The sequence below is a fragment of the Manacus vitellinus genome, unplaced genomic scaffold, assembly GCF_001715985.3.
Source record: "Manacus vitellinus isolate BGI_N305 unplaced genomic scaffold, ASM171598v3 scaffold_97_pilon, whole genome shotgun sequence".
Taxonomy (NCBI): domain Eukaryota; kingdom Metazoa; phylum Chordata; class Aves; order Passeriformes; family Pipridae; genus Manacus; species Manacus vitellinus.
This window is the reverse complement of record NW_021940906.1, coordinates 805,454-829,873: the sequence shown is the minus strand read 5'-3', so window position 1 is coordinate 829,873 and position 24,420 is coordinate 805,454. Positions and strand designations below refer to the sequence as shown.

General features: G+C 57.6%; 1 protein-coding gene across 9 annotated transcripts in view; it reads left to right on the top strand.

Moving 5' to 3' along the window:
- Positions 1 to 2,863: 2,863 nt before the first annotated feature.
- Positions 2,864 to 24,420, top strand: part of EPB41L1 (erythrocyte membrane protein band 4.1 like 1) — a 37,820-nt gene continuing 16,263 nt past the window's right edge. Inside the window, exons 1-13 of one of the 9 annotated variants that reach the window (XM_029965305.1) lie at positions 2,864 to 2,883; positions 9,703 to 9,867; positions 12,346 to 12,450; positions 12,528 to 12,570; positions 13,233 to 13,308; positions 13,443 to 13,661; positions 13,750 to 13,837; positions 14,124 to 14,276; positions 15,027 to 15,124; positions 15,262 to 15,437; positions 15,860 to 16,008; positions 18,423 to 18,614; positions 19,864 to 19,962. In XM_029965305.1, coding sequence (XP_029821165.1) covers positions 9,712 to 9,867; positions 12,346 to 12,450; positions 12,528 to 12,570; positions 13,233 to 13,308; positions 13,443 to 13,661; positions 13,750 to 13,837; positions 14,124 to 14,276; positions 15,027 to 15,124; positions 15,262 to 15,437; positions 15,860 to 16,008; positions 18,423 to 18,614; positions 19,864 to 19,962 — 1,554 coding nt within the window. In that variant the 5' untranslated portion in view covers positions 2,864 to 2,883; positions 9,703 to 9,711. Of the gene's footprint in view, positions 2,884 to 8,822; positions 9,051 to 9,139; positions 9,156 to 9,513; positions 9,597 to 9,702; positions 9,868 to 12,345; positions 12,451 to 12,527; positions 12,571 to 13,232; positions 13,309 to 13,442; positions 13,662 to 13,749; positions 13,838 to 14,123; positions 14,277 to 15,026; positions 15,125 to 15,261; positions 15,438 to 15,859; positions 16,009 to 16,535; positions 16,572 to 18,422; positions 18,615 to 19,863; positions 19,963 to 24,420 lie in introns of those variants that run through there. The other 8 variants (XM_029965308.1, XM_029965302.1, XM_029965310.1 and 5 more) reach the window with 8 other exon arrangements.

Below are 24,420 nucleotides of genomic sequence, written 5' to 3'. Positions count from 1 at the left end.
AGCAGTTTTGGGGGCTCTTCTGGGGGTGGTCCTGTGGCTGATATCTTTCTGCTGGCCCGAATCCTGCACTGAAATGCAGATGAAGATCTCTTGGGCTCTGTCTCTCCCTCTGATGTGCTACCTGAGTTAGCCTGTGCCACCCTGAGAGGGGTTAATTTGTTTCTCCTTAGATAAGTGAGGGAGCTTGTCCATGGGGTAACCTTCCCCTGCTCCCAGCAGAGTGTGCCATCCTTGGCCACTGACAGGCTTCTGCCAAGAGGGTGGAACCAGGCTCTGCTCAGCAGTGCCCAGGGACAGACCCAGGGGCCATGGGCACAAACTGACACACAGGAGGAGCCCTCTGAGCATCAGGACACACTTTTCCACTGTGAGGGTGGCTGAGCACTGGTGCAGGTGCTCAGGGAGGTGGTGGAGTCTCCATCTGTGGAGAGACTCGAAAGCCACCTGGGCACATCCTGGGCAGCTGGCTCTGGGTGGCCCTGAGGGAGCAGGGACTGGGCAAGGTGACCTCCAGAAGTGCCTCCAACCTCACCCAGCCTGTGATCCAGTCCCCTGAGCACAGCCCAGTGGCCTGGGCAGTGTGCATGGGGTTCAGCACGATGCAGTGGGGTCCTCGATGGGCTTAGAACAAGCACTGATGCCACAGGGCCCAAGTGCCAGCAGGACCCTCTTTGAAACCTGTTGCTGTTCAGGTCTCCCCAATACATTTGCACCCTGTGGGTCTCACTAGTCATGGAACCACTGAGGTTAGAAAGGAGCTTTTAAAATCATTGAACCAGTACTGCAAAGACCACCACTAAACCATGTTCCCAAATGCCTAATGTGTCTTTTAAGTCCCTTCAGGGATGGTGACTCCTGGTGTGCCAGTGCCTGACCACCCTTTCCATGAAGATTTTGAAACCAAGAAGGGCATTTCTGTAGGCACTTCCGCAGTTAGTTGGTAGTGGATGCAGTGGGTCCCTCCCACTCTGACACCCCAGGGCCTGAGCCCCTCTTTCTGGGTCCATCATTGCTTCTTGCCAGGGATGGAGGGAAAATCCTTCCTGTCCTTGTTTTCCTTAGGCTACCTGATGGAGCCAGCTCAGGGTTGCTGTTCAGTTGTGGATGCTCAGAGATGGGTGATGTCAGCCCTGAACAGTGGAGAGCAGCCAAGAACTGATAACCCCCAGCCCCAAACCCCTATGGCTTCACCCTCATGGAGAGGGGGTAAGGGGGAGATTCAGGGCTGGAAATGCCACTGAGGACACTTAGGCTGCCAACACTGGGAGTCCCTTACAGGGGCATTCGTGAGTGCTGCTCCCATGGGAGCTGCAGAGGCCAGGGAAGCTGCAAGCCCCACTGGTCCCTGGCCTGCCGAACTCATGGGGATTGTACTGCCAAGGTCGGGGTATCCGGTTAGGGTGCAAACAGACCAGGCAATGATTTCAGAGGAGGGGAGCTTGCTGGGAATTATGGGATTACTGATTCTTCCTTGCTGCAGATTTCTGTGTTTCAGAGTGAGATCCCTCTGGGCTGTCCCAGTTCACTGGCTCAGGAGTCCCTGTGCAAGGTGACCAGCCCTGAGGAGGGCTCATGGGGAGGTCTCTCCAGGCTCTGACCTAGTCCCTGCCCATCTGGTTCCCCCGGGGCAGATGTCCTTGGGTGAGGGGACAGTCCTTGAGCATCCCAACCCATGGGTACTGCTTGGAGAGCTCATACTGATGAGCAGCTGGGCAGTTGGGGCTGAACAGCGGTTTCTCCCTCTGCATCCGGCACTGTCACCCGCATGGGTGGGGTGACTGTATCCTGACAGCCAGAGCCTGCCGGGAGCCTCCCAGCAAGTCCCCAGACTTTGTCTGGCTTGTGCTTTTTCCCCTGTGGTTCTTGATGGCTTGGTGTGCCTGGGAGTTTCCATCAGTATGTGTCCAAACTACACTGTGGTGGGTCCTACCTGGACACTCTGCTCCCAGCAGGCTGCCCACACCTGGTCAACATAACCCAGCCCCTGCCAGCCCCCATGGGCTACCTGGGTCCGGGGTGTTGGGCAGCACCTGCTGTCTGGCCAGTGTCCCTGTGGGTGTTCCTGCCTGTGCTCTGGCTGTCCCCACTGCCTGCTGATGGCAGGATCATTCCCTCTGCACAGCAGGGTCAGTGCTGGGCTTCCTGGACCTCCTGTGCTCTGTGTTGCAGGGTATGAGCACCCCTACAGTGCGTGGTCCCAGTGCTTGCTCTGTGGTGTTGTGCCTTCCAGGGGACAAAGGAGGGATGAGGAGCTTCGGGCCCAGGAGACAGGGATGTGCTGGGTGTCACACTTGGCACTTCCCCCTGGACAGGGCTGATGAAAGAGCTTTTGTTGAGCCCCCGCTGCTGGGACATCTCAGAGCAGACTGGTGCTAACACGGTGCTTGGGGACGTGGTTTGGAGGGTCACAGTGTTTGCTGCCACAAGACCCATGAAAGGGATGAGTGGGATGCAGGACTGTGCCAGGTTAACTTGGGGTGAAGATGTACAGTGGATCCAGTTCCCATGGAGGAGCTGAGCTCTCCTTCCCTGCCAGGGCATACACGGGGAAGGATCCTTGCAGGAGCACAATCTGGTGCCTGGCCTGGGATGAGTCAGGTGTTTTCAGGCAAGGGAGGTGATGGGGCTGGTGCCAGCTTCCCAGTGGGACCCTCCCACCATGCCAAGGGCACTGGTGCAGGCCCAGAATGCCTGGGAGTGGGGAGCCTGGCAGAGGGCTGGGAAGGCAGCCCAGCTCCCAGCCCAGCTGCAGCTGCAGTGCACATCCATCCGTCACTGCGGGGGGAGGGCGGGAAGAGGCGGCTCTGTATAAAGCACTGCCTCGGGCACAGCGACAGCCCAGCAGGATGAGCCATGCTGGAGCCATGGGGAGCTTGCACCAAGGTAGGGCCCCACCATGGACATGGCCACTGCACAATGCTCGGCACTGCTGCTGATGCTCTGGGCTTTAGCCAGCAGTGGGTGCCCTGGGGAGAGCTGGGTGGGATGCGAGTCGTGGAGCCTGGGAGGGGAGATGATTGGACTTGCTCTTAGAGGTCTTTTCCAAACTTAGTGATTCTATGACAGGGCACTTTTACAGCTGGGAAACCACTCAGGGCACTGCAGATCTCTGCCTCTGCCAGTCACCGGTGAGGATAAGTGGGGTTCGTTCTTCAGGAGCTGGGGATACTCTCTGTTTCTGATTCCCCTGCTTCACCATAAATAGCTCATGTGATTCTCTGGCCCTGCTGCAGAGCAGCACAGGAGAGCTGAGCTTTGCTGCAGAGCATTTTGGGGATTTGCACGTCCTGTGCCAGGGGATAAGTGCTGGGGGGCAGCAGGGCTCAGGTTGGCAGCAGGGCTCAGTAGGGGCAGTGGGGCTCAGGGTGCCATATATTGCCAGGGCTTTGGGGCTATTTTCCCTGTTTGCTCTTTCTGTGTCCCCAGAGGATCCCCAGGACTCCTCACCAGGCTCCTCTCAGGTTTCCAGGATGGCTGCATGGCACTGCCTGTGCTCCTGTCCTGCCTGTCCCCTGCCAGCACAGCCCCTGCCCCATCAGGGGTGCTGGGTGCCACAGCTCTGGTGAGCACCTCTGTCCTTGGGGGCTGGCAAGTACCTGGACCCCCTGACCTTTGTCACACAGCCACTGCCACCCCTACAGGGTGCTCCTCATCTCTGTCTGTCTCTGCAGCAGCCATCTGTCCCACAGCACGGTGGGGAACTTTGCTGCCAGGATCAGCCCTATGGACCCTCAGTGGTGGTGAGGTAGGAGGGTGCTGGGGTGTCATCCAGCTCTGTGCACCCTAGTTATGCTAGAGCCTGCAAGGCCCCGTTCAGGCACTCAGCATGGAGCTAGGATCTGCCCAGGACTGTGATGGTCCAGAGGTTAAACCTCAGGGATGGGCAACAGCCTCGGCAGAGAGTGGGGGGGGAAACAGAGCCAAGTAGCAAAGGGGGATGGTCAGCCCTGGAAACCATCCTGGCAGCTGGGAGTGACTGGGCAGGGGAAGGGGAGAGCAGGCTGCAGCAAAACCAGCTTGGAGGTGGCAGGGAAGGGAAGGTTCTGAGTGGGGAGCATTTTGGACGCTGGAGGCAGGATGTGCTGGGGAAGTGCTGGGGCAGAGCATCTGGGAAAGCTGTGAATCCATACTCTGGCTTGAAGGGGGAGGAAGAGGAAAACACCAAGGGAAGGAGGAGCAGGCAGGGAGATGAGGGGAGGAGATTGCAGGCTTGACCAGCAGGTCTGCCTCTGATCCTGCTAAGGCTTTCTTTGCAGTTGCCATTCCCACGTGCCTGTTCCAGTAGCCTGGGGCTCCTTTCAGCTCCAGCCATTTCCCCTTAGGAGAACAACCCCCAGTCCATAGGGGTCCAGCGGCAGCAGAATTGAGCCAGCCCTTGCTGGAAACTGGGCTTGTGCTGAAAACGTGGCCTTACTGAAAACTGGGTGCATGGCACCGGGGCCGATGGGTGCAGAGGAACCCTTCGGCCATCATCCTGCATGGGGAAGGGTCTGGGGGGACGGTGTCCGATGCCTCCTGCCTTCTCCAGCTGCTGCCAGGCAACTGCCAGCCTCAGCATGGGAGCTGCTCCAGCCTTGGCTGCACTCCCAAGGGGACATGCACGAGAAAGGCTAGGTACTGGGAAGGGCTGGGACAGCCTGGTAAAGGCTGGCACCCAACGGAATTGGGTCCTGCTCCTTCTGTGGGAAATATTTAGAAAAAAATTATTTGGGACAGCATCTCTATTTGTCTCTACCCAGTTCGCTGCAGTTGTGGTGTATATCTCTTTTAAAGGTTTGTGGTGGAAATCGTCAGTGAAACTATTCCATTGGCAGCACGCTGGGACCTGTGTCCTTTCTCAACCCATGGTCCCCCACACCAGAGTCTCCTGCATGGGGAGGGCAGCAGAAGCTGAGTTCTGCATCCAGAAGGTGCTGTGTGATAGGCAGCACTTCACGGCTGCTGCGTGCTGTCTGAGGTTTGCTTGCCACCTCCACATCAGGGGCAGCTCCTGTCTGAGCCACAGAGCTGCTCCCATGATAACCAACATCTGCTTCTGGAGCTCTCGAATGCCACAGAAAAGGCCATGGGGAAAAAAGTGGGGAGAAGGGGCTGAGGCAGGTTGCAGTGATTGCCTCACTGTGAATCTCAGGTCCCTTCAGAGCCTGCAGGTGCCCTCAGGGTGCTGAACACTCCCAGCCTGGCACAAGGGACAGTTGGGGTGCTGGTGGTCATGTTGGCCTTGGTGTCCTCCCACAGCCTCGGGAGCAGATGACCAGGCTTCCATGGAGGGTGGATCCTACTGCTGGCCAGAGCTCTAGGGGCTGGTGCCACCATCCCCAGGGGCTTGGTGCTGCCAGGCTGGTGCTGACCTTCAGTGCCAGCCAGCCCTGAGCCCCCTGGCTGCCAGTAGCATTGGGGTGAGTGGCAGTGCTGGCAGAGGCCTGATTCCGTGCTCCCGACCTCTCCACTCAGCCCCACTGTGGGCAGCAGCACTGAGCAGCAGCACTGCCCACGCGGCTGTGGCACCCACACCCACCAACCCCTGAATGCAGACATTGTGGCTGTGCCCAGGAGCGTGGCGGTGCCAGTGTGGCCCCTCCACTGGGGCCGTGCAGCTGCAGGGCTCAGCTGCAGTAGTGTCATGCCCAGGGCCACTGCCCCACTGCCAACCCCAACTCCCTTGGGGCAGCTCCCTGACCCTCATACCCCAGCAATGACCCTGTGTGGGGACTGGAGTCTCCCCACCATGGCTGCAAGGTGAGAGATTGAGGGGCTCCCTGCTCCTCCTGAGCCCATCCAAAGTTTGGAGGGGCTTGATCCTCCCCCCTGTGTTCCACACTGCTGGGGCAGGAGCAATGCCACAGGGATGGGCTCAATGGGCCCTTTCTGGGCTGGGATCCATCTGAGCTGGGGTTTCCTCTGTGGCTGTACAGAGCCCTGTGTCTCTGCCCAGGCACAGAGACACGTGGTGCTGCAGGAGGGAAGAGCGTGCAGTGGGAATTACTGGGACCAGGGAAGGGGGATGGTGGCCAGGGTTCCAAAGCAGGGTGGCAGGAGAAGCAAGGTCATGATGTGAGCAGGGAGATGGTCCCTGGGAGTTTGCCAGCTCCTTTACCAGGGGTCTGCCACCCCGGCACTGCTGTGTTGTGCTCTCACGGGCTTCAGCTGGTAGTCAGGGTCCCTAGGTCAGGCTCCTTGCTTGGAACTGGAGCTTAATATGCAAAAGTAGGTCTGGCTGGGCAAGGTGGGATGAATTCCTAGCCTACTACCCTTAAAAAAAGACCTTATTTCCTCAGGGATCAATGCTTCCCACTGCGGAGGGAAAAAGTAGTTTGGAAGAAAGTTTAGAAACCTTAAGTGAAAAACCCAGCGTCTTTTTGGCCTGAAGGGATGGTTATCATTTGAGAGATTTCATATTGATTAAAAAATTCACACACTGAGATCCAGGCAGAAGCACTTAGGAATGATCCAGACAAAGATTGGAGCTGGGAGCATGCAACTGCTTGAATTTGCAGTGGAAAAACAGCAGCCCTGTTTTCTCTGTGGAAAAAACCAAACCACTGGTGACCCTTGAAAGCTTCTGGTGCCCTTGGCCAAGCAGTGGGGTCTGTCAGGAGGAGCTGAACTAATGCTGCTCAGGGGCCTGTGGCAGGTTGTCCTGCCTGTCATGGCCAGAAGAGTGTGGCCCTGGGGCAGGGTGGTGAAATCCTGGGCCTGTTGGTGTGAACAGAGTCCCTCTGTGGTGACCACACAGCCAGCATGGCCAGCAGCAGCGTCACTGACCTGTGTGCATGGAAGGGGGATGCTCCCAGATGATCCTGCACTGCCGAATCTGGTGGCAGGAGGCACAGGCTGACTCCTGTGTCTTCTCTGTTACCTCCTCTCTGTTCTCTCTCACCCCTGGAGTCAGTTTTAGCCATTTTTATGGGTAAGGTTTCATATTTTCCCACTGCTGAGGACACCTGAAGGGCGGTGGAGGAACAGGAGCTGTGGCGTGGGATGGGTTTGCTTTGTAACAGAAAGTCAGCAAGTCCGTGGGTGACACTGAACTGAGCCTGAGCAGTGCAGCAGATTCACCAGGGATGTGGCATCCAGAGGGACCTGGGCAGGCAGGAGGAGTGAGCTCATGTGAACCTCATGCAGTTCAACCAGGCCAAGTGCAAGATCCTGTATCTGAGTCAGGGCAGCCCCGAGCATCAGCACAGGCTGAGGGCTGGGTGGGTTGAGAGCAGCCCTGGGGAGAGGGACTTGGGGGTCCTGGTCAGTGACAAATTGGATGTGACTTGGCCATATGTGCTGGTACCCAGAAACGAGTCATGTCCTGGGCTCATTCCACACTGTGGGCAGCAGGTGAGGGTGGGATTCTGCCCCTCTGCTCTGCTTAGGTGAGACCCCACCTGCAGTGCTGCCTCCAGCTCTGGGGTCCTCAGCACAAGGACATCAACCTGTTGGAGGCCACGAAGATGCTCCAAGGGCTGGAGCCCCTCTGCTCTGGAGCCAGGCTGGGAGAGCTGGGGGGGTTCACCTGGAGAAGAGAAGGCTCCAGGGAGACCTTAGAGCCCCTTCCAGTGCCTGAAGGGGGCTTGTAAGAAAGATGGAGAAAGACTTTTTTACCAGGGTCTGGAGAGACAGGACAAGGGGCAATAGCTTCCCACTGCCAGAGGACAGGATTGGATTGGATATTGGAAAGAAATTCTTCCATGTGATGGTGGTGAGGCCCTGGCACAGGCTGGCCAGAGAAACTGTGGCTGCCCCATGCCTGGAAGTGTTCAAGGCCAGGTTGGATGGGGCTTGGAGCAACCTGGTCTAGTGGAAGGTGTCCCGGCCCATGGCAGGGGGTTGGAATTGGAATGGGGATCAGAAATATCCTGTGTGGGCTTACACACTCCACTAAAGTGCAGGTTTTATGGTGCTGCAGGCATTACTCAGGGCTGCTGGTGTGGCTGTTCCATGGGCAGGGTGGGTGATGTGACCCCAGGGAGATGCTCTGATTGAGCTGCCTCGTCCAACCACAACCTTCGGACACTCCAATGGGGGCAATCCCAGCAGATCTTGCACAGACTGATGGGGAGCTGGTGGGGCCTGAGCAGCCTGAGTGACAGGTGGGTGATGGTCCAGAGGGTGCTCCATGACCTTGGTGCATGGATCATCCCGGGAGCTCTTGCCAGCCCACACTACATTGGCATAAAAGGTTTCAAAAACATAAATGTTCTAAAAACATGTTGCTGAGCACCCCGGCATGGAAAGTACCTTCCCCTCGCTGTTCCTGGCCCTGGGTTTGTTTTTGCATCATACACTGGACAGGCAGCTGGGGCTGGAGGCAGGAATCTCGCTGCTCCACAGGGTCCCACGCCGACCGTGGGAATATGTTTGTCATTTCCTTTGTCAGTGCAGGCTTTCCCCTGACTCACAGCCTTGTTTTTCCTCCCACTGCTAAAAAACATGAGTGAAGGTACCTATGGGTGCAGGGCTGGGGGGAGCAGGGGGTCAGGGCAGCCTCACTGCCCACTGTGAGTGCAGAGATGGGGCGTGAGCCAAGCCCTGCCTGTGGTGGGTCCCTGTCACTGGGCAGCAGATCCATGAGTGGACAGGGAGCCGAGGTCTGGCAGAGTATCCATGCAAGAACAGGGAGCTCGTATCTGGCAGTGGATCTGTGCATGGACAGGGAGCCGCGGTCTGGCAGCGGATCCGTGAGTGGACAGGGAGCCGGGGTCTGGCAGCGGATCCATGCATGCAGGCAGTGGGGCAGAGATGGGCTTGTCCCAAGGCTCCCGTGCAGCCAGGGCATCCCAGCTGCTGGCTGCCTAGCCAACGTCGTCCATGCCCGTGTGACCCCAGTGACCCCTCCTGTCTCTTCCTCGGGTGGCGGTGGCAGAGCGAGGTGACCAGCAGCCATGACCACGGAGACGGGCCCCGGGTCGGAGGTGAGGAATGCGCAGGAAGAGGCTCCGCAGCAGCAGCTGGAGGCGGCTGCCCACGGCCCCACCGCAGCCCCCAACCCCACCGGCCGGGACAGCGACGCCAACGAGAAGCCCGGGGCACAGTCCGATGCCCGAAATATGGAGCCAGTGAGTGGGTGACGGACGGGTGCCACGAGAGGCAGGAGGGGGAGGCGCAGCAGAGGAGAGGGTGTGCCACCGCTCACTGCTGTCCGTCACTGTGGCCTTGCTGCGGTGCGGGGGCTGCAGGAGCCCAGTGAAGTGGGCACATCCCTTGTGCCCGAGGGGAACGTACTGGAGGGGAGCCCCCCCAGCCAGGGTGGTGGTGGCTCTGCCAGCTGCCTGCACAGCTGCCCACACAGCTCCTTGCAGGCAGGGCAGGACAGGCAGAAGGAGCCATGCGGCAGCCTGGAATGCTGACGGGGCTGGGAATGGCAGTGCAGGTCGGGGCACAGGGAGGGAGCAAGTGGTCCCGTGTCCCCTGCTGAGCTGCCCTGGGCAGGGCTGGGAGCAGCAGCCGCACCCGCTATTGGCTGCAGAGTTGCCAGGGAGCTGAGCTGTCGGGCAAGGAGGTTTTGGGTGCTGAACTGCCCCCAGGTGACCATTTTCCAGGGACCTGGCTTGTGCTGGCAGTGTGGGTTGGGAAAACTAGGCTCGACTGAGGACTCCTAAGAGGTCATCAGCCTCCCTGCCACCAGCTGCCTGCTGTGGAGGGCTTTCCCCCTCTGTGTGTCCATCCTGGCGGTGGTGCCAGGTAACATTCTGTGTCTCCCCATTCCAGGGCACAGACATGGAGGACAAGGACTACAGTGAGACAGATGGGCTCTCTGACAAAACAACCCCCAGCAAGACCCAGAAGTCACCCCAGAAAACCACCAAGAAAGTGAAGAGTGCCCTGTGCAGGGTGACCCTGCTTGATGCCTCCGAGTATGAGTGTGAGGTGGAGGTGAGTCTTGGCTTTGAGTGGCTGTGCTAGCACCAAGGAGGGGACACTCTCAGCCCAGGGAATCTGCCCAGCCCAGCGAGTCCTCATGTCAGGGCTCTTGCAAGTAGCTTTGTCGTACCTCTCTCCTAGGGAAAAGTATCCACAGAAATAGCCATTTAAGTTGAAATTTCAACATAAGGAAAAAATCTGGAAAGACAGACCCCAGCAGGGAATTTCAGCCCAGTGAAGGCAAATTTGGCAGCTACTCACAACAAAAAACAGTGTCTAAATTGGAAACTTTATGGCTGGGGGTAGAGCTCTGCCTGACAGTGCGTGCACTACACACCTGGTGCCAGCCCGGCTGCGGCACCTCCAGAGCACGGTGTGTTGGCTGTCCCATGTGTGCAGGGGTTGTGTGCACACGGGTATCTGTACACGTGTCGGTGCAAAGGAGGTGACATGCAGGGGCCCTCCTGGCTGCCCCAGGTGGTTTTGTGTCCATCTTCTCTGTGTTCATCTTCTTCTCCCTTGCTGTCCCTCCCCATGGAGCTGGTGGGCCAGTGAGCACACGGCGAGGTAGTGTCACGTGTGTGCATGTGCACATGAGAGTGAACACATGTGGACATCCTTGTGGCTGCATCTTCGTGCATGCAGGCAGGGCAGGGTGCACAGGCAGGTGGTCCAGCACCCTTCTCTGGGTCTGAGGGCACCCACTCGTTAGGCATCATCACAGGCACATGGCATGGGCACACACGGGTGTACGTGGGTGTGCACTGTTCCCTGGTAGTGGGTGTCACGGCAGGGAGGGACAGAGGGGACAGACACCAGGCAGTGCCTGCAGTGAGGGACGGAGGGAGCAGCTGTTCCATCTCCAGCACTTCCTTCTGTCTCCTGCCTGCAGGCTGAGAAGGCAGTGCTGCTCCAATGTGCGCCATGAGCCCGGAGGGAGGGAGGGACATTTTTAGGGACTAGCAACTTTGCTTAAAAATGAAAAGCTGAGGTTGTTCAGAAGAAGAAATCTGAGAGCCTTTTCCAGGGAGACCTTTGCCCTTGCTGTGGCAAGTAGGTAACCGGGTGTTTGCTGTCAGTAGCTTGAAGCTGGCTGCATGGAGAGGATCTGTATGCAGGTCCTGGCTGATCCAGGTCTCAGCTGCGTGGGATTGATGAATGTAGGGAGTGTGGCTGCCTGAGAGGAGGGAACACCCCGAGGAAGCCGGGGGAGGGGATGTCCCTGCCCATGGCACAGGCAGCAGAGCCTTTGATCTCTGTGCTCCAGCAGCCCTGGCTGTCACTTTAGTGGTAAAATTGTTCACAGAGCTGTAGAAGGATGAGTTGGCAGCAAGATAAAAGACTTCCCGAAGGAGGAAAGGAGCAGAGCACCTCAAGGAGCTGACAGGGCACAAGGGTGGCTCATGAGCCCCAGTGGGGTCATCTTTCCCCTGGCTCTTCCCAGAGCACTAGCCAACCAAACGGGGATGCCAGGAGAATCTCAGGTCACAGGTGCTGGCAGAGCAGAGCAGAGCAATACCCCTTGCCACATTGCCCAAGAATGGGGTCAACTTTTAGACAGGTGCTGCTCTCCATCTGGGGCACAGAGGACAGGGTTAGGGGTAGAAAGTCCAGTGCTGCATTTCTTCTTTTTTCTGGCAGACGCTGTTGGAATAGTTGTGCCTTTTTCCTATGTTTTAATTAAACCTTAATTCAGTCAAAATCAAATGGGGGAGTAAAACTGTTCAGTGTGACACCCCAGCGTGTGCCATGGGTGAGCCCCTACCTTCAAACCCAAGTTGGAAGGAGGGAGAAGACCCAGGAAAGTTGATGGCAAGTACTGGAAAAGCTTTGGAGGGCAAGCAGGAGCCTGTGCTGTGCTGCTTGCTGTGCTGTGCTGCCATCCTAGGGGGCACCTGGTAAAGTTGCTCCAGTAAATGGATGTCTTGGAGGGGGGAGATTGGAGATGGGAGCTACCAGGCTGGAAATCGGGGAGATACACACGTGGGAAGGGTTGTTCTTCAGTGTCCATGAGGGAGCCTGGGCCTCACTGCCACCAGTAACAAAGAGAAATTCAGGGGAATTCCAATTCCTCAAAGTGTTCAAGACTGGGTTGGATGGGGCTTAGAGCAACCTGGTCTAGTGGAAGGTGTCCCTGCCCATGTCAGGGGGGTGAAACTAGACAATCTTTAAGGTCACTTCCAACGCAAACCATTCTGGGATTTGTTTATACCAAGGGTGCCCTCCATTGCTGCACATGGCCTGGGCTCTTAGTGGCTCTCGTTTGTCCATGCTCTACTTGGGAATCCCACCACTGCTACCACCAGCAGCCCATCCCTGCAGCCCAGGGACCACCTGGGTGTCCCCAAAGTGGTGCAAAGCCCAGGTGATCCCAGGGCTGCAGGGATGGGGCATGGTGAAACCCACTGCCAGATGAGAGCACCTTTTAGGGGTCACCTGAAGGGTCTCCCTTGAGCCAGCTCACCATCAGCCTCTCCATGTCTCTGACAGAAACACGCCCGAGGCCAGGTCCTCTTTGACATGGTGTGCGAGCACCTCAACCTCCTGGAGAAGGACTACTTCGGTCTCACCTTCTGTGACTCAGACAGCCAGAAGGTGAGCACGGCGGGGTCCCTCTACAGCTGCCCCTTGCATGGTGGGGACCCCCCTGACCAGCTGTCTCCTTGTTGCAGAACTGGTTGGACCCCTCCAAGGAGATCAAGAAGCAGATCCGCAGTAAGTGCCCAGGGAGGGTGCATCCTTCCCAGCCCTGGGGTATCCCATGGAGCTCCAGGATAGCTCAGCTGTGGCTGTCCTACAGTGTGTCCCCTTCTCACCTGCTCTAGAGAGGACCTTTGCCAGCTGGCCTGGGGACAGGGATGCTGATGCTCATTCAGCTAAGTGTTACCCACCTCTCCTCTTACTCATGAGAGGCGCTGGGGGGCAAAGGACCTCATCTGTGCCACCAGAGCTGAGACATGGTGCCTCTCTGAGCACCACTTGCCCTGAGCAGGGAGGAGAGGGACGGGGGGAAAAAGTGGGGGTCCTTGCTGGGACACGTCCTGGGGCCTTTGCCCATGATGTTGCATTGCTGGGATGGCAGAAATGACACCTATAGTCCAAGGTGTCATTTTCTGGGACACAGGAGGCTTTTGCTGTGACAGTGATGCTGTGATAATGATCAGGAGCTGATGGCTTCTGAAGCTGTGATGCTTTTCTCTCCCCAGCCGTTTGGGAAGGATTAACCAGGTCATGCTGGTATCCCAAGGGCTGTGCTCCAAGCAGCTTCTGCAGCCCCCTGTCCCTGCCTTGTGCCAGGCTTAGGGGATGCATGGATGCTTCTACACCCTGTGTGCAGCCTCACGGGTGCTGTCTTGACTGCCCTCTCCCCTCTCTAGGTGGGCCCTGGAACTTTGCCTTCACTGTGAAGTTCTACCCTCCAGACCCTGCCCAGCTCACAGAGGACATCACAAGGTGGGGACCACACACCTCCTTCCTGGGGAGCCCCGGCCTGCATTGAGGGGCACACGTCTCCCTCCCAGGTAGCCCCAGCCTGCTCAGGGGGCACATGCCCTCACCCTACTCTCACCCTCTCCCCCCTCCTGCAGATACTACCTGTGCCTGCAGCTCCGTGCAGACATCATCACGGGGCGCCTGCCCTGCTCCTTCGTCACCCATGCTCTGCTGGGCTCTTACGCTGTCCAGGCCGAGCTGGGCGACCACGACACCGAAGAGCACGTGGGCAACTATGTCAGTGAGCTCCGCTTCGCCCCCAACCAGACACGGGAGCTGGAGGAACGCATCATGGAGCTGCACAAGACTTACCGGTGAGCTCCAAGAGGGGATGGCACTGGAGAGCTGACCCTCACCTGGTGGGGCACCTGCCTACGTGTCCCCCTCTCTGTTTCCCTGCAGCGGAATGACCCCTGGGGAAGCAGAGGTCCACTTCCTGGAGAATGCCAAGAAGCTCTCCATGTACGGGGTGGACCTGCACCACGCCAAGGTATGGGGCCATGGGGCTCCCAGAGCCGTGGTCAGCACCATCCCACCCTGCTCCTGCACACCCCTCTTGCCCACCCCTTCCTCCCAGAGTGAAGGCTCAGTGAGGACACACTCCTGGCATGGCTCTAGGTGGCTCTGAGTGTTGGACCAGAGGAGCTCCAGAGATCAACCAACCTGGGGTTCAGGGCCCCCGTAGCACCTAGCAGGAGGGAGCACGGCACTATTGGCCAGGCTTGTTCTTGCTTCGCTAACTGAACTGTTCCCTCCTGTCCCCTTCCCTCCTCCAGGACTCAGAGGGCATTGACATCATGCTGGGCGTCTGCGCCAACGGCCTCCTCATCTACAGGGACCGGCTGCGCATCAACCGCTTCGCCTGGCCCAAGATCCTTAAAATTTCCTACAAGAGGAGCAACTTCTACATCAAGATCCGCCCGGGTGAGGTGGGTGCCAGGTGCCCATGCAGCCCTGGGACACAGCAGAGTGCTTGTCCTGTGGGACTGGGGCTGATGGTGGGCACTGGGGCTGATAGTGGGGATGTCCTCACCTGGCTCCAGCCTCTGTCCCAAGGGTCCCACATGAATGACCACACTGTCCAAGAGAGCACATCTCCTGTGGCGTGGATTTTCTTGTCTATGCTCTCGTGACTTCAGCAGCTGAGGGGCCCCAGGTTCCCATCCCTACCTGACATACACCATGACCCTGCTGGTGTGGGGAGTTTGCCCAGGAAGGGAAGTTGAGGGCCATTTTTGGCGTGTCTTCACAAAAAAAACATCAGGAGATTTTTTCATTCATTTTCAGACTTTATTTTTGCTCTTCTATGTGCACTGGTGGGAGAATGCATTTCCCCCCGGGTCTTCCAACAGGCTGGAATGGCAGCACATCTGAAAGGGAGAGCGATACCCTCACACCAAAACAGCTGTAAAAGCTTTTGTTTCTTGGAGGAATTCATCTTGCACTGAAAAGCCATTTACAGCTGAGGGAAGTGCCTAGGCCAGAGGCGTGGGCAGTGATCCCATCACCCTGCTGGGTGGCATGGACCTTCCCAGCACAGCTTTGAAGAAGACTTTTGGGGTTTTTCTGTATGGTCATGGCTCCTGCCAGGGGAGCCTGAGGGCTTTGGCAAGGTCCTATCCCATCATGTCCCCTAGGGCAGGATGTGCCTGTAACAGCCTATATCCGTCTCTCCCAAGTATGAACAGTTTGAGAGCACCATTGGCTTCAAGCTGCCCAACCACCGCTCAGCCAAGCGGCTCTGGAAGGTCTGCATAGAGCATCACACCTTCTTCAGGTGAGGACACCTTCTCCCGGCCTCCCTTCTGGGAGGCAGACATGCTTCTGCTTCTGTTGCAGTGGGTACATGTGGGGCACAGTGCCGGGGGGCCTGACTGGGGTTTGCTGATGCCCCTCCTCCCCTCTGACCCCTAGGCTGGTGTCCCCAGAGCCACCCCCCAAGGGCTTCCTGGTGATGGGCTCCAAGTTTCGGTACAGTGGGCGGACGCAGGCGCAGACGCGACAGGCCAGTGCCCTCATCGACCGCCCAGCTCCGTTCTTCGAGCGCTCCTCCAGCAAACGGTACACCATGTCTCGCAGCCTTGATGGAGGTATGCCCCAAATTGGGGAGGGGGAGGGAGATTGGTCCGCTGGCGGGAGCAGTCGGGTGCTGCTCGGCTCGGTTCTACTTTGCCTCATTGAGTTGAGCAGGGTCACAGCAGCATTGGGCTTCCTTCTGGGGGCTGTCCCCAGTTGCATCCCCATGGCAGAGGGTCTATCCCCACCCCAAGTGGTTGCTGAGATTGTGTGTGAGCAGGGGGATATGGCAGGGCTGGGGTTGGGCAGCTTGGGGACACCTTCCCCCCAGCTCCCTGTGCCTTAGGACACCTGGGACCATCTGTCCCTGCTGCAGGGCGTTTGGGGCTCCTTGATCCCCAGGTAAGAGCTAGCAGGGTAGGGGCAGGGGGTGGGGGAATGGGGGAGGAATGGGGGTGGCAGGGCTGCAGTGACCCGGGCTCTCCCCCACGGGCAGAGTTCTCACGTCCAGCCTCCGTCAGCGAGAACCATGATGCTGGGGCGGAGGGTGAGAAGCAGGATGAGGACGGTGAGTTTGGCAGCAGGAGGCAGTCTGAAATGGAGGATGAGGAGGTGACCACCCCGACGAAAATCAAGGAGCTGAAGGTACAGCCGAGGTGGGCAGAGGAGGGTGGGGGTGGAGGGGTAGGCAGACAGGGACCAGGCACAGGCAGCAGGGCTGGGCTGCAGGCAGGAAGGGTCACCTCGGTGCACAGTACCCTGCAGCCCTGCCTGTGTCAGCTGAGCCCCAGGCTGGTGGGACCCCTGGGATATGGCTCTTGGCCCCACTTGTGGAAGTGAGGCGGTCAGAGGGGTTTGGTTTAACTGAGTCCCCAGAGCCCTCCAGGTGATCTAAAGGCTCCTCCCCAGGCAGGGCCAGATCTGGGAACAGTCCCGGTCTGGGACAGGGATGGGGATGGGGACAGGCCAGGAACATGGGTGCCCGTTCATTCCCCCCACTGCCCGTGCACAGCCCACCCACTGCCTGCCCTGGTCCTTGGGCTGTCCCAGCCCATTTCAGCCCCACTTCGAGGGGAGAGGGTGTCCCTACCAGCCCATCAACTTAACTGTGATGTTTGTGACAAATTCCTTCGTAACCTGCTGGTTACTTTTAACCCTCTCTTTGCTGCCAGCTGGAGCACGAAACAACCCCCAGGCACAAGCAGGAGGTATTCTCTGTCTGGAGTATCTTAGTCCTCATTGATGCATCATATTGTCCATCCTTCCCAAAACAACTCCATGTGTCACCCTATTTACTGGAATACAAGATGCGTCGGGCAGGGGGTTGGGTGCTGGAGGAGCCCAATGAACAGACAGCTGGGGATCAGCCCAGCGCGTGTGGCATCTTCTATCCCACTAAGTAAGGTGGTCCTGATCCTACCTGTGAGCCCTCTCAGGGGCAGGAAGGCCTTGGCCCATTGGGGTGACCTGGCTTCTGTTTGTGTTACTGACCCTGCCTTAACCTTGCCTTGTGTCTCCTGTGCAGCTGGTCCCATCGCTCCCGCTGCCACCCTGACCCACGCTCTGCTCTTGCCTGACCCAAACTGACTCATCACCGCCCTGCCTGGTGGCTCCGCTCTCCTGCAGCCCCCCACTCCCCATGAGAGCCAGGCTGGGGCTCCCCGCAGCGCTGCAGCTGCCATCCCACCCTCATGGGGCAAAGGGGCTCTGAGCTGCCCCAAGGGGCCAGCACTGGCACCCACCCAGTGTCTGTCCACCCTGAGAATGGGCTGAGCAGAGAACAGGGAAGCTGAGCCCTCCCTGTACAAACTGCCATGTCCCTGGTGGCCCCATCAGGAATGATTCATCCTGGCCTAAAATCCACAGTTGCTCCCTGGGAGTTTCCCCTCCAGTTACAGTGGGATGTAGATCCTCGCTGCAGCTGTTGATGGGAGCAAGCATGGCTATGTGATGTGGTTGTCCACGCTGGCACCACACAGCCTCACCATCCTGCTCAGCACCACAGGGGCAGACCCCGCCAGGGCAGTGGGCAGTGGGCACTGGTCCCAGCCCCCCCACCCACCTCATTGCTTCCCCACTGCATGTGCATGTGCTGCGCCCCGGCCCGGCACACCCTGAGCCCAGAGGTGGGCACACTTGAGCTCTCCGTGGCTCACACATGTGGGTCCAGGTTGGGAGTTTTCCTGAGTTGTGCTGAGCCTTTGGGATCTGGAAAATTTGGTGGGCTTTTTCCTGAGACTCTCATGGGTCTCTGGGCTGTTGCTGACGAGGTACTAGGGAGGTATTTAGGTGCCTCCTTTCAAACCTCAGAAGAGGTTTGAATTTGGGTTGGAAGCAGAAACCAGGGTTCCTGCTCGGAGCTGGTTTGCCCACCTCTGTGGCAGGATGAGGGGGCCACCCTGGCGCCTGGGCCCTCGCTATGTCCTGCTCTAACACCTGAACCCCACCTTGCACTTGAACAGTCTGAGCTGTCCTCTCTCCACAGCAGGTCAGACCCACCCCACCCACCCCAGGCTGGTCCATGGGGATCCAGGCTTGGATCCATGCTGGATATCCCTGCCCAGGCCTTGACCTCCAGCCCTTTGGCAGAGCCCATTTCAGAGCAGCTCTGCTGGAAATGTTGGTCACCTGCCCTGCTGGGACAGAGCCTGGGGCTCCCTTTGAGCCTGGTGCCAGAGAGGAGCAGAGGAGGCTACTGGTGTTTCCAACGGGGCCCCATCCCTTGCTGATCCCAAGGGAGAGCCCATTCTCCTCTCCAGGAGGCTTAGTTTATCCTCAGCCAGGAGGACGTGGAGTCCTGAAGATGCTGCCAGGACATGCCATGCCCTTCCCCTGCCATGTGTATTTGGCTCTATGCTGCCTTTCTGCTACCTCCTGCAGTGAAAGAGCTGCTCCCCCCGCAGTGAGACCTGCAGACCAGGGGTCTCCTACACGCTCCTCATTTGGCTACTGAGACTAAATTCTAGCCCAGGGTGAACAAACCCTCCCAGTGCCCCTGCTCATCCCTTTGGCCTTGGCTGCTGCTTTAATCACTGCTCCTTTCCTCTCTCCTTCCCAAGTTTTTAGACAAGCCAGAGGATGTTTTGCTGAAGCATCAGGCCAGCATTAATGAGCTGAAGCGGACCCTGAAGGAGCCCAATAGCAAGCTGGTTCACAGGGACCGGGACAGGAGGCTGCCTTCTTCACCAGCCTCTTCCTCACCCAAGCATGAGGATGAAACACCAAAGGGAACACCTGAAAAGGCCAGTGAGGTTTGTTCTGCTGCTTCTCTTACAGAGGGGATCAGGATCCGGTGGGGAGGTGTCCCTCAGCTCTGGGGCTCTGCTCCTGTGCTGCCCCGAGTGGGAGTGCCATGCTGGGGACACAGGGTGCGGGGAGGGGTGTCTCTAGGTTTTGCATCACACTAACCATTTTTACACTGCTGGCAGGAATCTCCCTGTGTGCCTGGGCATTGTAGGGGACTGAACAGCTCTTCCTCTGGGGGTGTTTTGGGAGTACCTGTGGCTCTATTGGCCCATAAGATGGGGTTTTCCTCACCCCTCACACCAGCAGCCTGCAGGGCAGTGCTGGTGCAGCTTCTGCCTGAGGGTGTCTCGAGCAGAGTGGGACCAGGCACCTGCACAGAGGTGCCCTGTTGTGCTCTCAGCAGCAGGACCTGGGTGTTGCGAGGAGGTGGAGGGTGAGTGGTGCTGTGCTGGCATTCTACATTCACATCTTCCCCTTTGGGTGTTCTGCCTGCTGGCTTTGCACTGGGACCATGGGAGTGATAGGAGGGTGCTGGAGTTGGGGTGCCAGGACAAAGCCCCCAGTGCTGCATGAGTGATGTGGATGTGGCACAGTTGGGTGCTCTGTGGCCTGTGGTCCTGCTGGGCTTGGTGCAGGCAGTGTGTGCCAAGAGTGTCCCCACTGCCACTCTGGATGCTCTCTCCCTGCCAGGGACCCTTCCTCCTTGCTCTCCCCTCCAGGGGCATCTCTGTGCCCGCAGCAGTGGCATGGCTCTGGGCAGGGTGGGTGCCACACAGAGAGGCTGCTCTGCCCTGGCTGCCCCTCACCCCGAAACAGCCTTGCCATGGGGCTGGGCTGCGGGGAGGGCTTGGGGCACTGTGGGTGGCTGGGCTGGGGTCTCTCTGCAGGGGATTTGGGACATGCCTGTGTGCCTGCTGGTGCCCAGCACGACCGGAGACCGAGGGCTCCAGGGTGGGCTCGTGCCCCCCCTCATCAAAATGCTCGGCTGTGAAGAGGAAGAGGGATTTCACCCCACATCTCTTTTATTATCAAATATATCAAGTGCAGAGATGTGAATGGAGCATCTAAAGCTGGCACAGCTGTGACCTCTGTCTGTCTATCTGTCCATGCATCTACCCATCCTTCCACCCACCTACCCACCCTTTGTTCCTTCATTCCTTCTCAAATTCTCTCTTTCTCTCTCTCTTTCTTTGTCTCTGTCTCTCTCTGTCTCTCTCTCTCCCCATGGGTGCTGGGGTTTCCGTGCTGGCACAGACGATGGAAGAGGACACCCTAGACGATTTTGCATCAGAGCATGGACCTTCCCTAAGCATGGAGTTTTTCACACAGAAAAGCCTTGTCTCCTCTCCTGAGGTTGTCACTGTCCTCTCTCCCCCCACTTCTTGCTTTCACATTCTGCCCCTGTCACTGTGGGAGTCCCCGGCCTGCCAAGGGGGCTCGTGCCCTCTTAGCAGAGCAGCTGTTTGCTGCCCCCCAGGGTGGGTCCCCTCTCTGGTGACGGGCAGGACCCCTCACAGGACAGGGCTATTGGTGAAACCTGCTCCCCTGACTGTTCTGGCTGGGATGTGAGATGGGGCCCTGGAAAGACCTCCCAGTGCAGCCCTGCTGGGTGTGGGGCCATGCTGGAGCCCACTGTTGAGGGTCCCAAGGCAAGGGTGACCCAATGACACAGGCACTCTGTTGGTGGCTGCTCCAGGTCCAGGCAGGCAGCCTCAAGCTGTTCTTAGCAATCCCTTGTACTTTCCCTGGGCCCAGGAAGCCTGAAGAGGGGCATCTTTGGAGGCATCAGGTGTGTTGGACTCATTCCTGCGCACAGCAGGGTCATACTGCCATCCATGTCCTCACGTGGTACCCATGGGTGAGGAGCGTGGGCTCTTGGCATTGCTTGTGTGCCAGTTTATCTCAGATGAAGGGGTGTTTTCCTGGACCTTCAGGGACCAAGAGTGGTACCTTCACTGAGCAGAAGGAAGCTGGTGTTTGAGCCTTGGTTCTGGTGTATTGGCCGCAGGCCCCAAGGGTTGGCCCAGTGGTGCTGGGGAGCACGTCCGGCCTGAGCGGCCCAGGGAGGGGCAGAGGCAGTGTGGGAGAGGGGGCAGATGGGGCAGGGGCAAGGCTGAGTGCACTCTTGCTCCCTGTCATCGCCCGTTGTCTATGCAAATTGCCAGCATGGGCAAGAACCTGAACCTGGGCTGACTGGAGCAGTCCCCAGATGGGTGTGAGGGAGGCTTGGGCACAGCCTTGGGCTTCAGTAAGGGCTCTGCAGCAGTGTCTCCTGTTCATTGCTGGCACTCTCTGTGTGCCAGTATTTCAGAGCTGGAGGACAGAAACAGCAGAAGTGAGGTGCACACACATCTCTGGATTCAGAGTCTTGTCCTCTGCTCCCTGAAAACCCTTGGGGTGCCAGGTATCCATCTACAAGTGCCATGGTGGCCTCACCGGTGATTTCTCTCCAGGCATCAGTGGCTGAGACTCAGCAGTTGATATGTGGGAACTTGTCCTCCCCTGACCGGTGGTCTCCATGAGGAATTCATGGCCCCAAGAGGGTGATGGCATGAGGACAGCACATCTGCAGAGCTTGGATCTCTCATGACAGCCGGAAAGTCCCTCAGTTCCCATGGGCTTCAGGCCCACTGAGGTTAAGCAGTCTATCACCCCTAGCCATACATGTTGACCCTTCCCTCCATCCCTCTATCCCCACTGCTGCTGCAGGACTGGAATGTTGTGCTGTGAGGTGCCAGGAGCCTCTCCAGCTTCAAGTGGTAAAACAGTCCAGTGTGTTGTCTCAACATCTCAGATTCCCTCATTCTTGCCACAAGGCTTGTGCTTTCCTCTTGGGTGAGCTGAGACTTCTGAGAGCAAAGAACAGAAGAGACATTGAAGGATCTGAAGGGAGAAGCCTCCTGCATGCCCTGGGCTCTCCCAGGTTGTGGCCCTCATTGGCAGGGGCAAAGGCTGTCTCTGCTCCCTGATATCACCTCTTCCCACTCTATCAGCTTACTCTCCTGTGATGCATAGGCCACAGTGGGAATGGCCTTCCTGTTTCTAGAGCAGATGATTTGAGGGGAGAGAGGGCAGGGAAGTGTGAAAGTAAATTATCGCTTGGGAAGTCAAGGTTGGTCTATGGACAGACCCTTCCCAGTATCATCACTTCTGAGCCTCAGCTCTGCCTTGGCACATACTCTGTCTTGCCAGCCCATGGACCTCCAAAGCTCCACAAGTTCTCTGCTTTGCTGGAGGACATGCCCAAGTATCCAGATATTTGCTCCAAGAGTCCTCAGGCTCTGGAGACACAAGGGCTGTCACAAGCTGTGGAACCAGAGCTGTGGCCAGAGCTGGCATTGAGCCCTCCAGAGCAGAGTTCAGTCAACTACTCCCGCACACCACAGAGTACCTGACTATTCCCTTGGACTGGGCTCACCCAAGAGTCTGAGGAGAAGGAAGCTGGTTTAGAAATAAATCTGAAGCTTTGGGGTATTCCTTACTGGTGAAGAGGTGCTGTCATGGATGAAGACACTGTTCCAGGCTTCAGCAGAGTTTTTGATCTATCTATCTCAGGCCTTAACTCAGAGAAGCAGCCCAAAGAAATTCATCTTTGCCCAGGGAAGGTCTCCTCCAAAAGACTGGTTTGCAGCTGGAGAAGAGGTGTGAGAGGGCTTTGCTGAAGAAATTTGTACGTATGCCCACAACCTGTCCATCCTTGTCCTGGCTGAGAGAAGGTTCAGCAATGGGACCACAGGGCAGGAGCAGGAGAGAAACTGCTGCACCCTCAGGAAAGTGAGCAGTCTCCTGGCTGAGTTGCCCATGAGCATTGCTGCTGAATGGAAGGATGTGCTGAGGGAATACCAGAAACCAGCCTGGGCATCCCAGCAGCCCAGCAAGCTGCCCAGTTAGGGATGATGCTGCCGTTACAGGTCAGACCTGGCTGTGAACATCCAAGGTGCAACCTGGTGCTCATGAAAGGCACCGACGCGCTCTATTGTGATTTCCGCAGACTAAGAAGAAGCAAAATCTGCATTGGAGGCAGGTCTAGAGGAAGGGACCTGGAGAGCAGATGGTGCTTGAGAGCGCACCGTGATGGAATATGGGAGAGGCTCATGCGAGCGATGCTGTGGGGAGGTGGGAGGGATGGGTCTGCTTCAGACCTGGCTGCTCAGCAGGGTAGCCTGGCCATGGCAGGGTGCAGTTGCCATGGCAGAGTCCCTGGCAAGGATCCATCTGCCACCAGTGGAGGAGAGTGACCTTCCTGCCCTGCGAGGAGCACAGCTGGCAGTGCACAGGGCCAACCCCATAACTGTCCTGGCACTGCAAGGAGCCAGCACCTCCGTGTCCTCAGAGGGCTGGGTGTTTACTTGGGGACTAGCAGGCTGTACCCCAGCACAGCCCCCTGTGTGCTTCTCTGTGGGCACTCAGGGGGATTTTCAGGGGCTGCCAGGCTCTTGGCAAAGCCCAGGGCATGGGGACAGACAGAGGGGCTGTTGCAGGGTGCTGCAGGGCAATACCTGGGGCACTGTGCTGAGGGATCTGTGCTTCCTTTGGCAGCTGGTAAAGAAGGCAGGAGCTGGGAATGGCATTTTTCTGCCAGGGACTTTCACCTATTTCCTTGTGGAAGCCCTACCACTAGTATCTGGTTTTCCTTTCTTTCTCTTCTGATGTTATCTTCTCTTACCTTCCCTCTGGCTCTGCTCCCCTCTGCCCATGTGTTTCCCATTATCCAGTATAAGTCACTAGGTTTCCATTTTGGGTGCAACTGCTCCAAACATTCTTCCTGAATGGGTCATGGCTCACATTTCCATGGATTATTGTTCCTGATTTGAGCAGGGAGTGGGCAGCCAGCCCTCTCGCTGGGACTGGAGCGCATCCTGGTGCCCCCAAGGGCCATCCTTGCTTCTGCTGCAGGCAGCTCTGCCTGGGCAGGCTGTGCCATGGGCAGTGCCAGCCCCACGGTGAGCCCCCAGCATTGCCCCCATGTGTGCTCCCTGGGGCAGCTGCAGAGGCCGCTGGGCTGCCTCATGGTGCACACGTTCTCCTGCCACTATATTTCTGTGGTTTACGTTCTACTGGCTGTTCCAGAAGTGGCTGGATTTTAACAGTGCTTCGTTCTTGGCACTCGTGAAGCCTTCTGCTGACCTGCAGGACAAACATGGGATGTACTAGGTGTCCATAGCAGCAGTGACCTGGTATCCCCCCACCAACATCACAGATACATGGTGTGGTGTGCCACATTCCTGCTGTGTCCATGCTGTGTCCATGCAGGACTCTTCACAGCCTTTGCTTGGTCCTTGCTGCAGCCCCTATACCTGTCTCAGCTGCCAAACCTGTGGTCTTTTACACTTGACAGGTAACCTTTTACAGGTTACATTTTCTGAACTGCTTGGTTTCAGCATTGCTGGAAACCTCTGCTCAGTTATGGCTTCTGGAGATGTCCCTGATGAGCTGGAAAGGAGGGATGGTCTTTGGGGGGAATCTGAGCTGCAGCATCTGGTAGGAAGGGGAAAGGGCCTTTCTGATGGCTAAGGGTGGTTTCTTTCCTTGCTCATGCTGTTGGCAGTCTGACATATTCTTAGGGCACGTGGATGAAGCTGAGCGTGAAGCTACCCAAAACACAGACCCTTGCTTCCAATGAAATCTCACCCCTGGGAATTGCTATAGCCAGCTGAAAACAGGGGGGCCCAGCTGGAGACAGTGGCTTATTCCCTATCATGGCATCAGCCCCTTATTTTCAGTCCCTATCTCCCTCAGCAAGTTACCAGGATCTTTGTATAGACCCTGTTTCAACTATAACATTGAGAACACTACTACTAATACTACTAA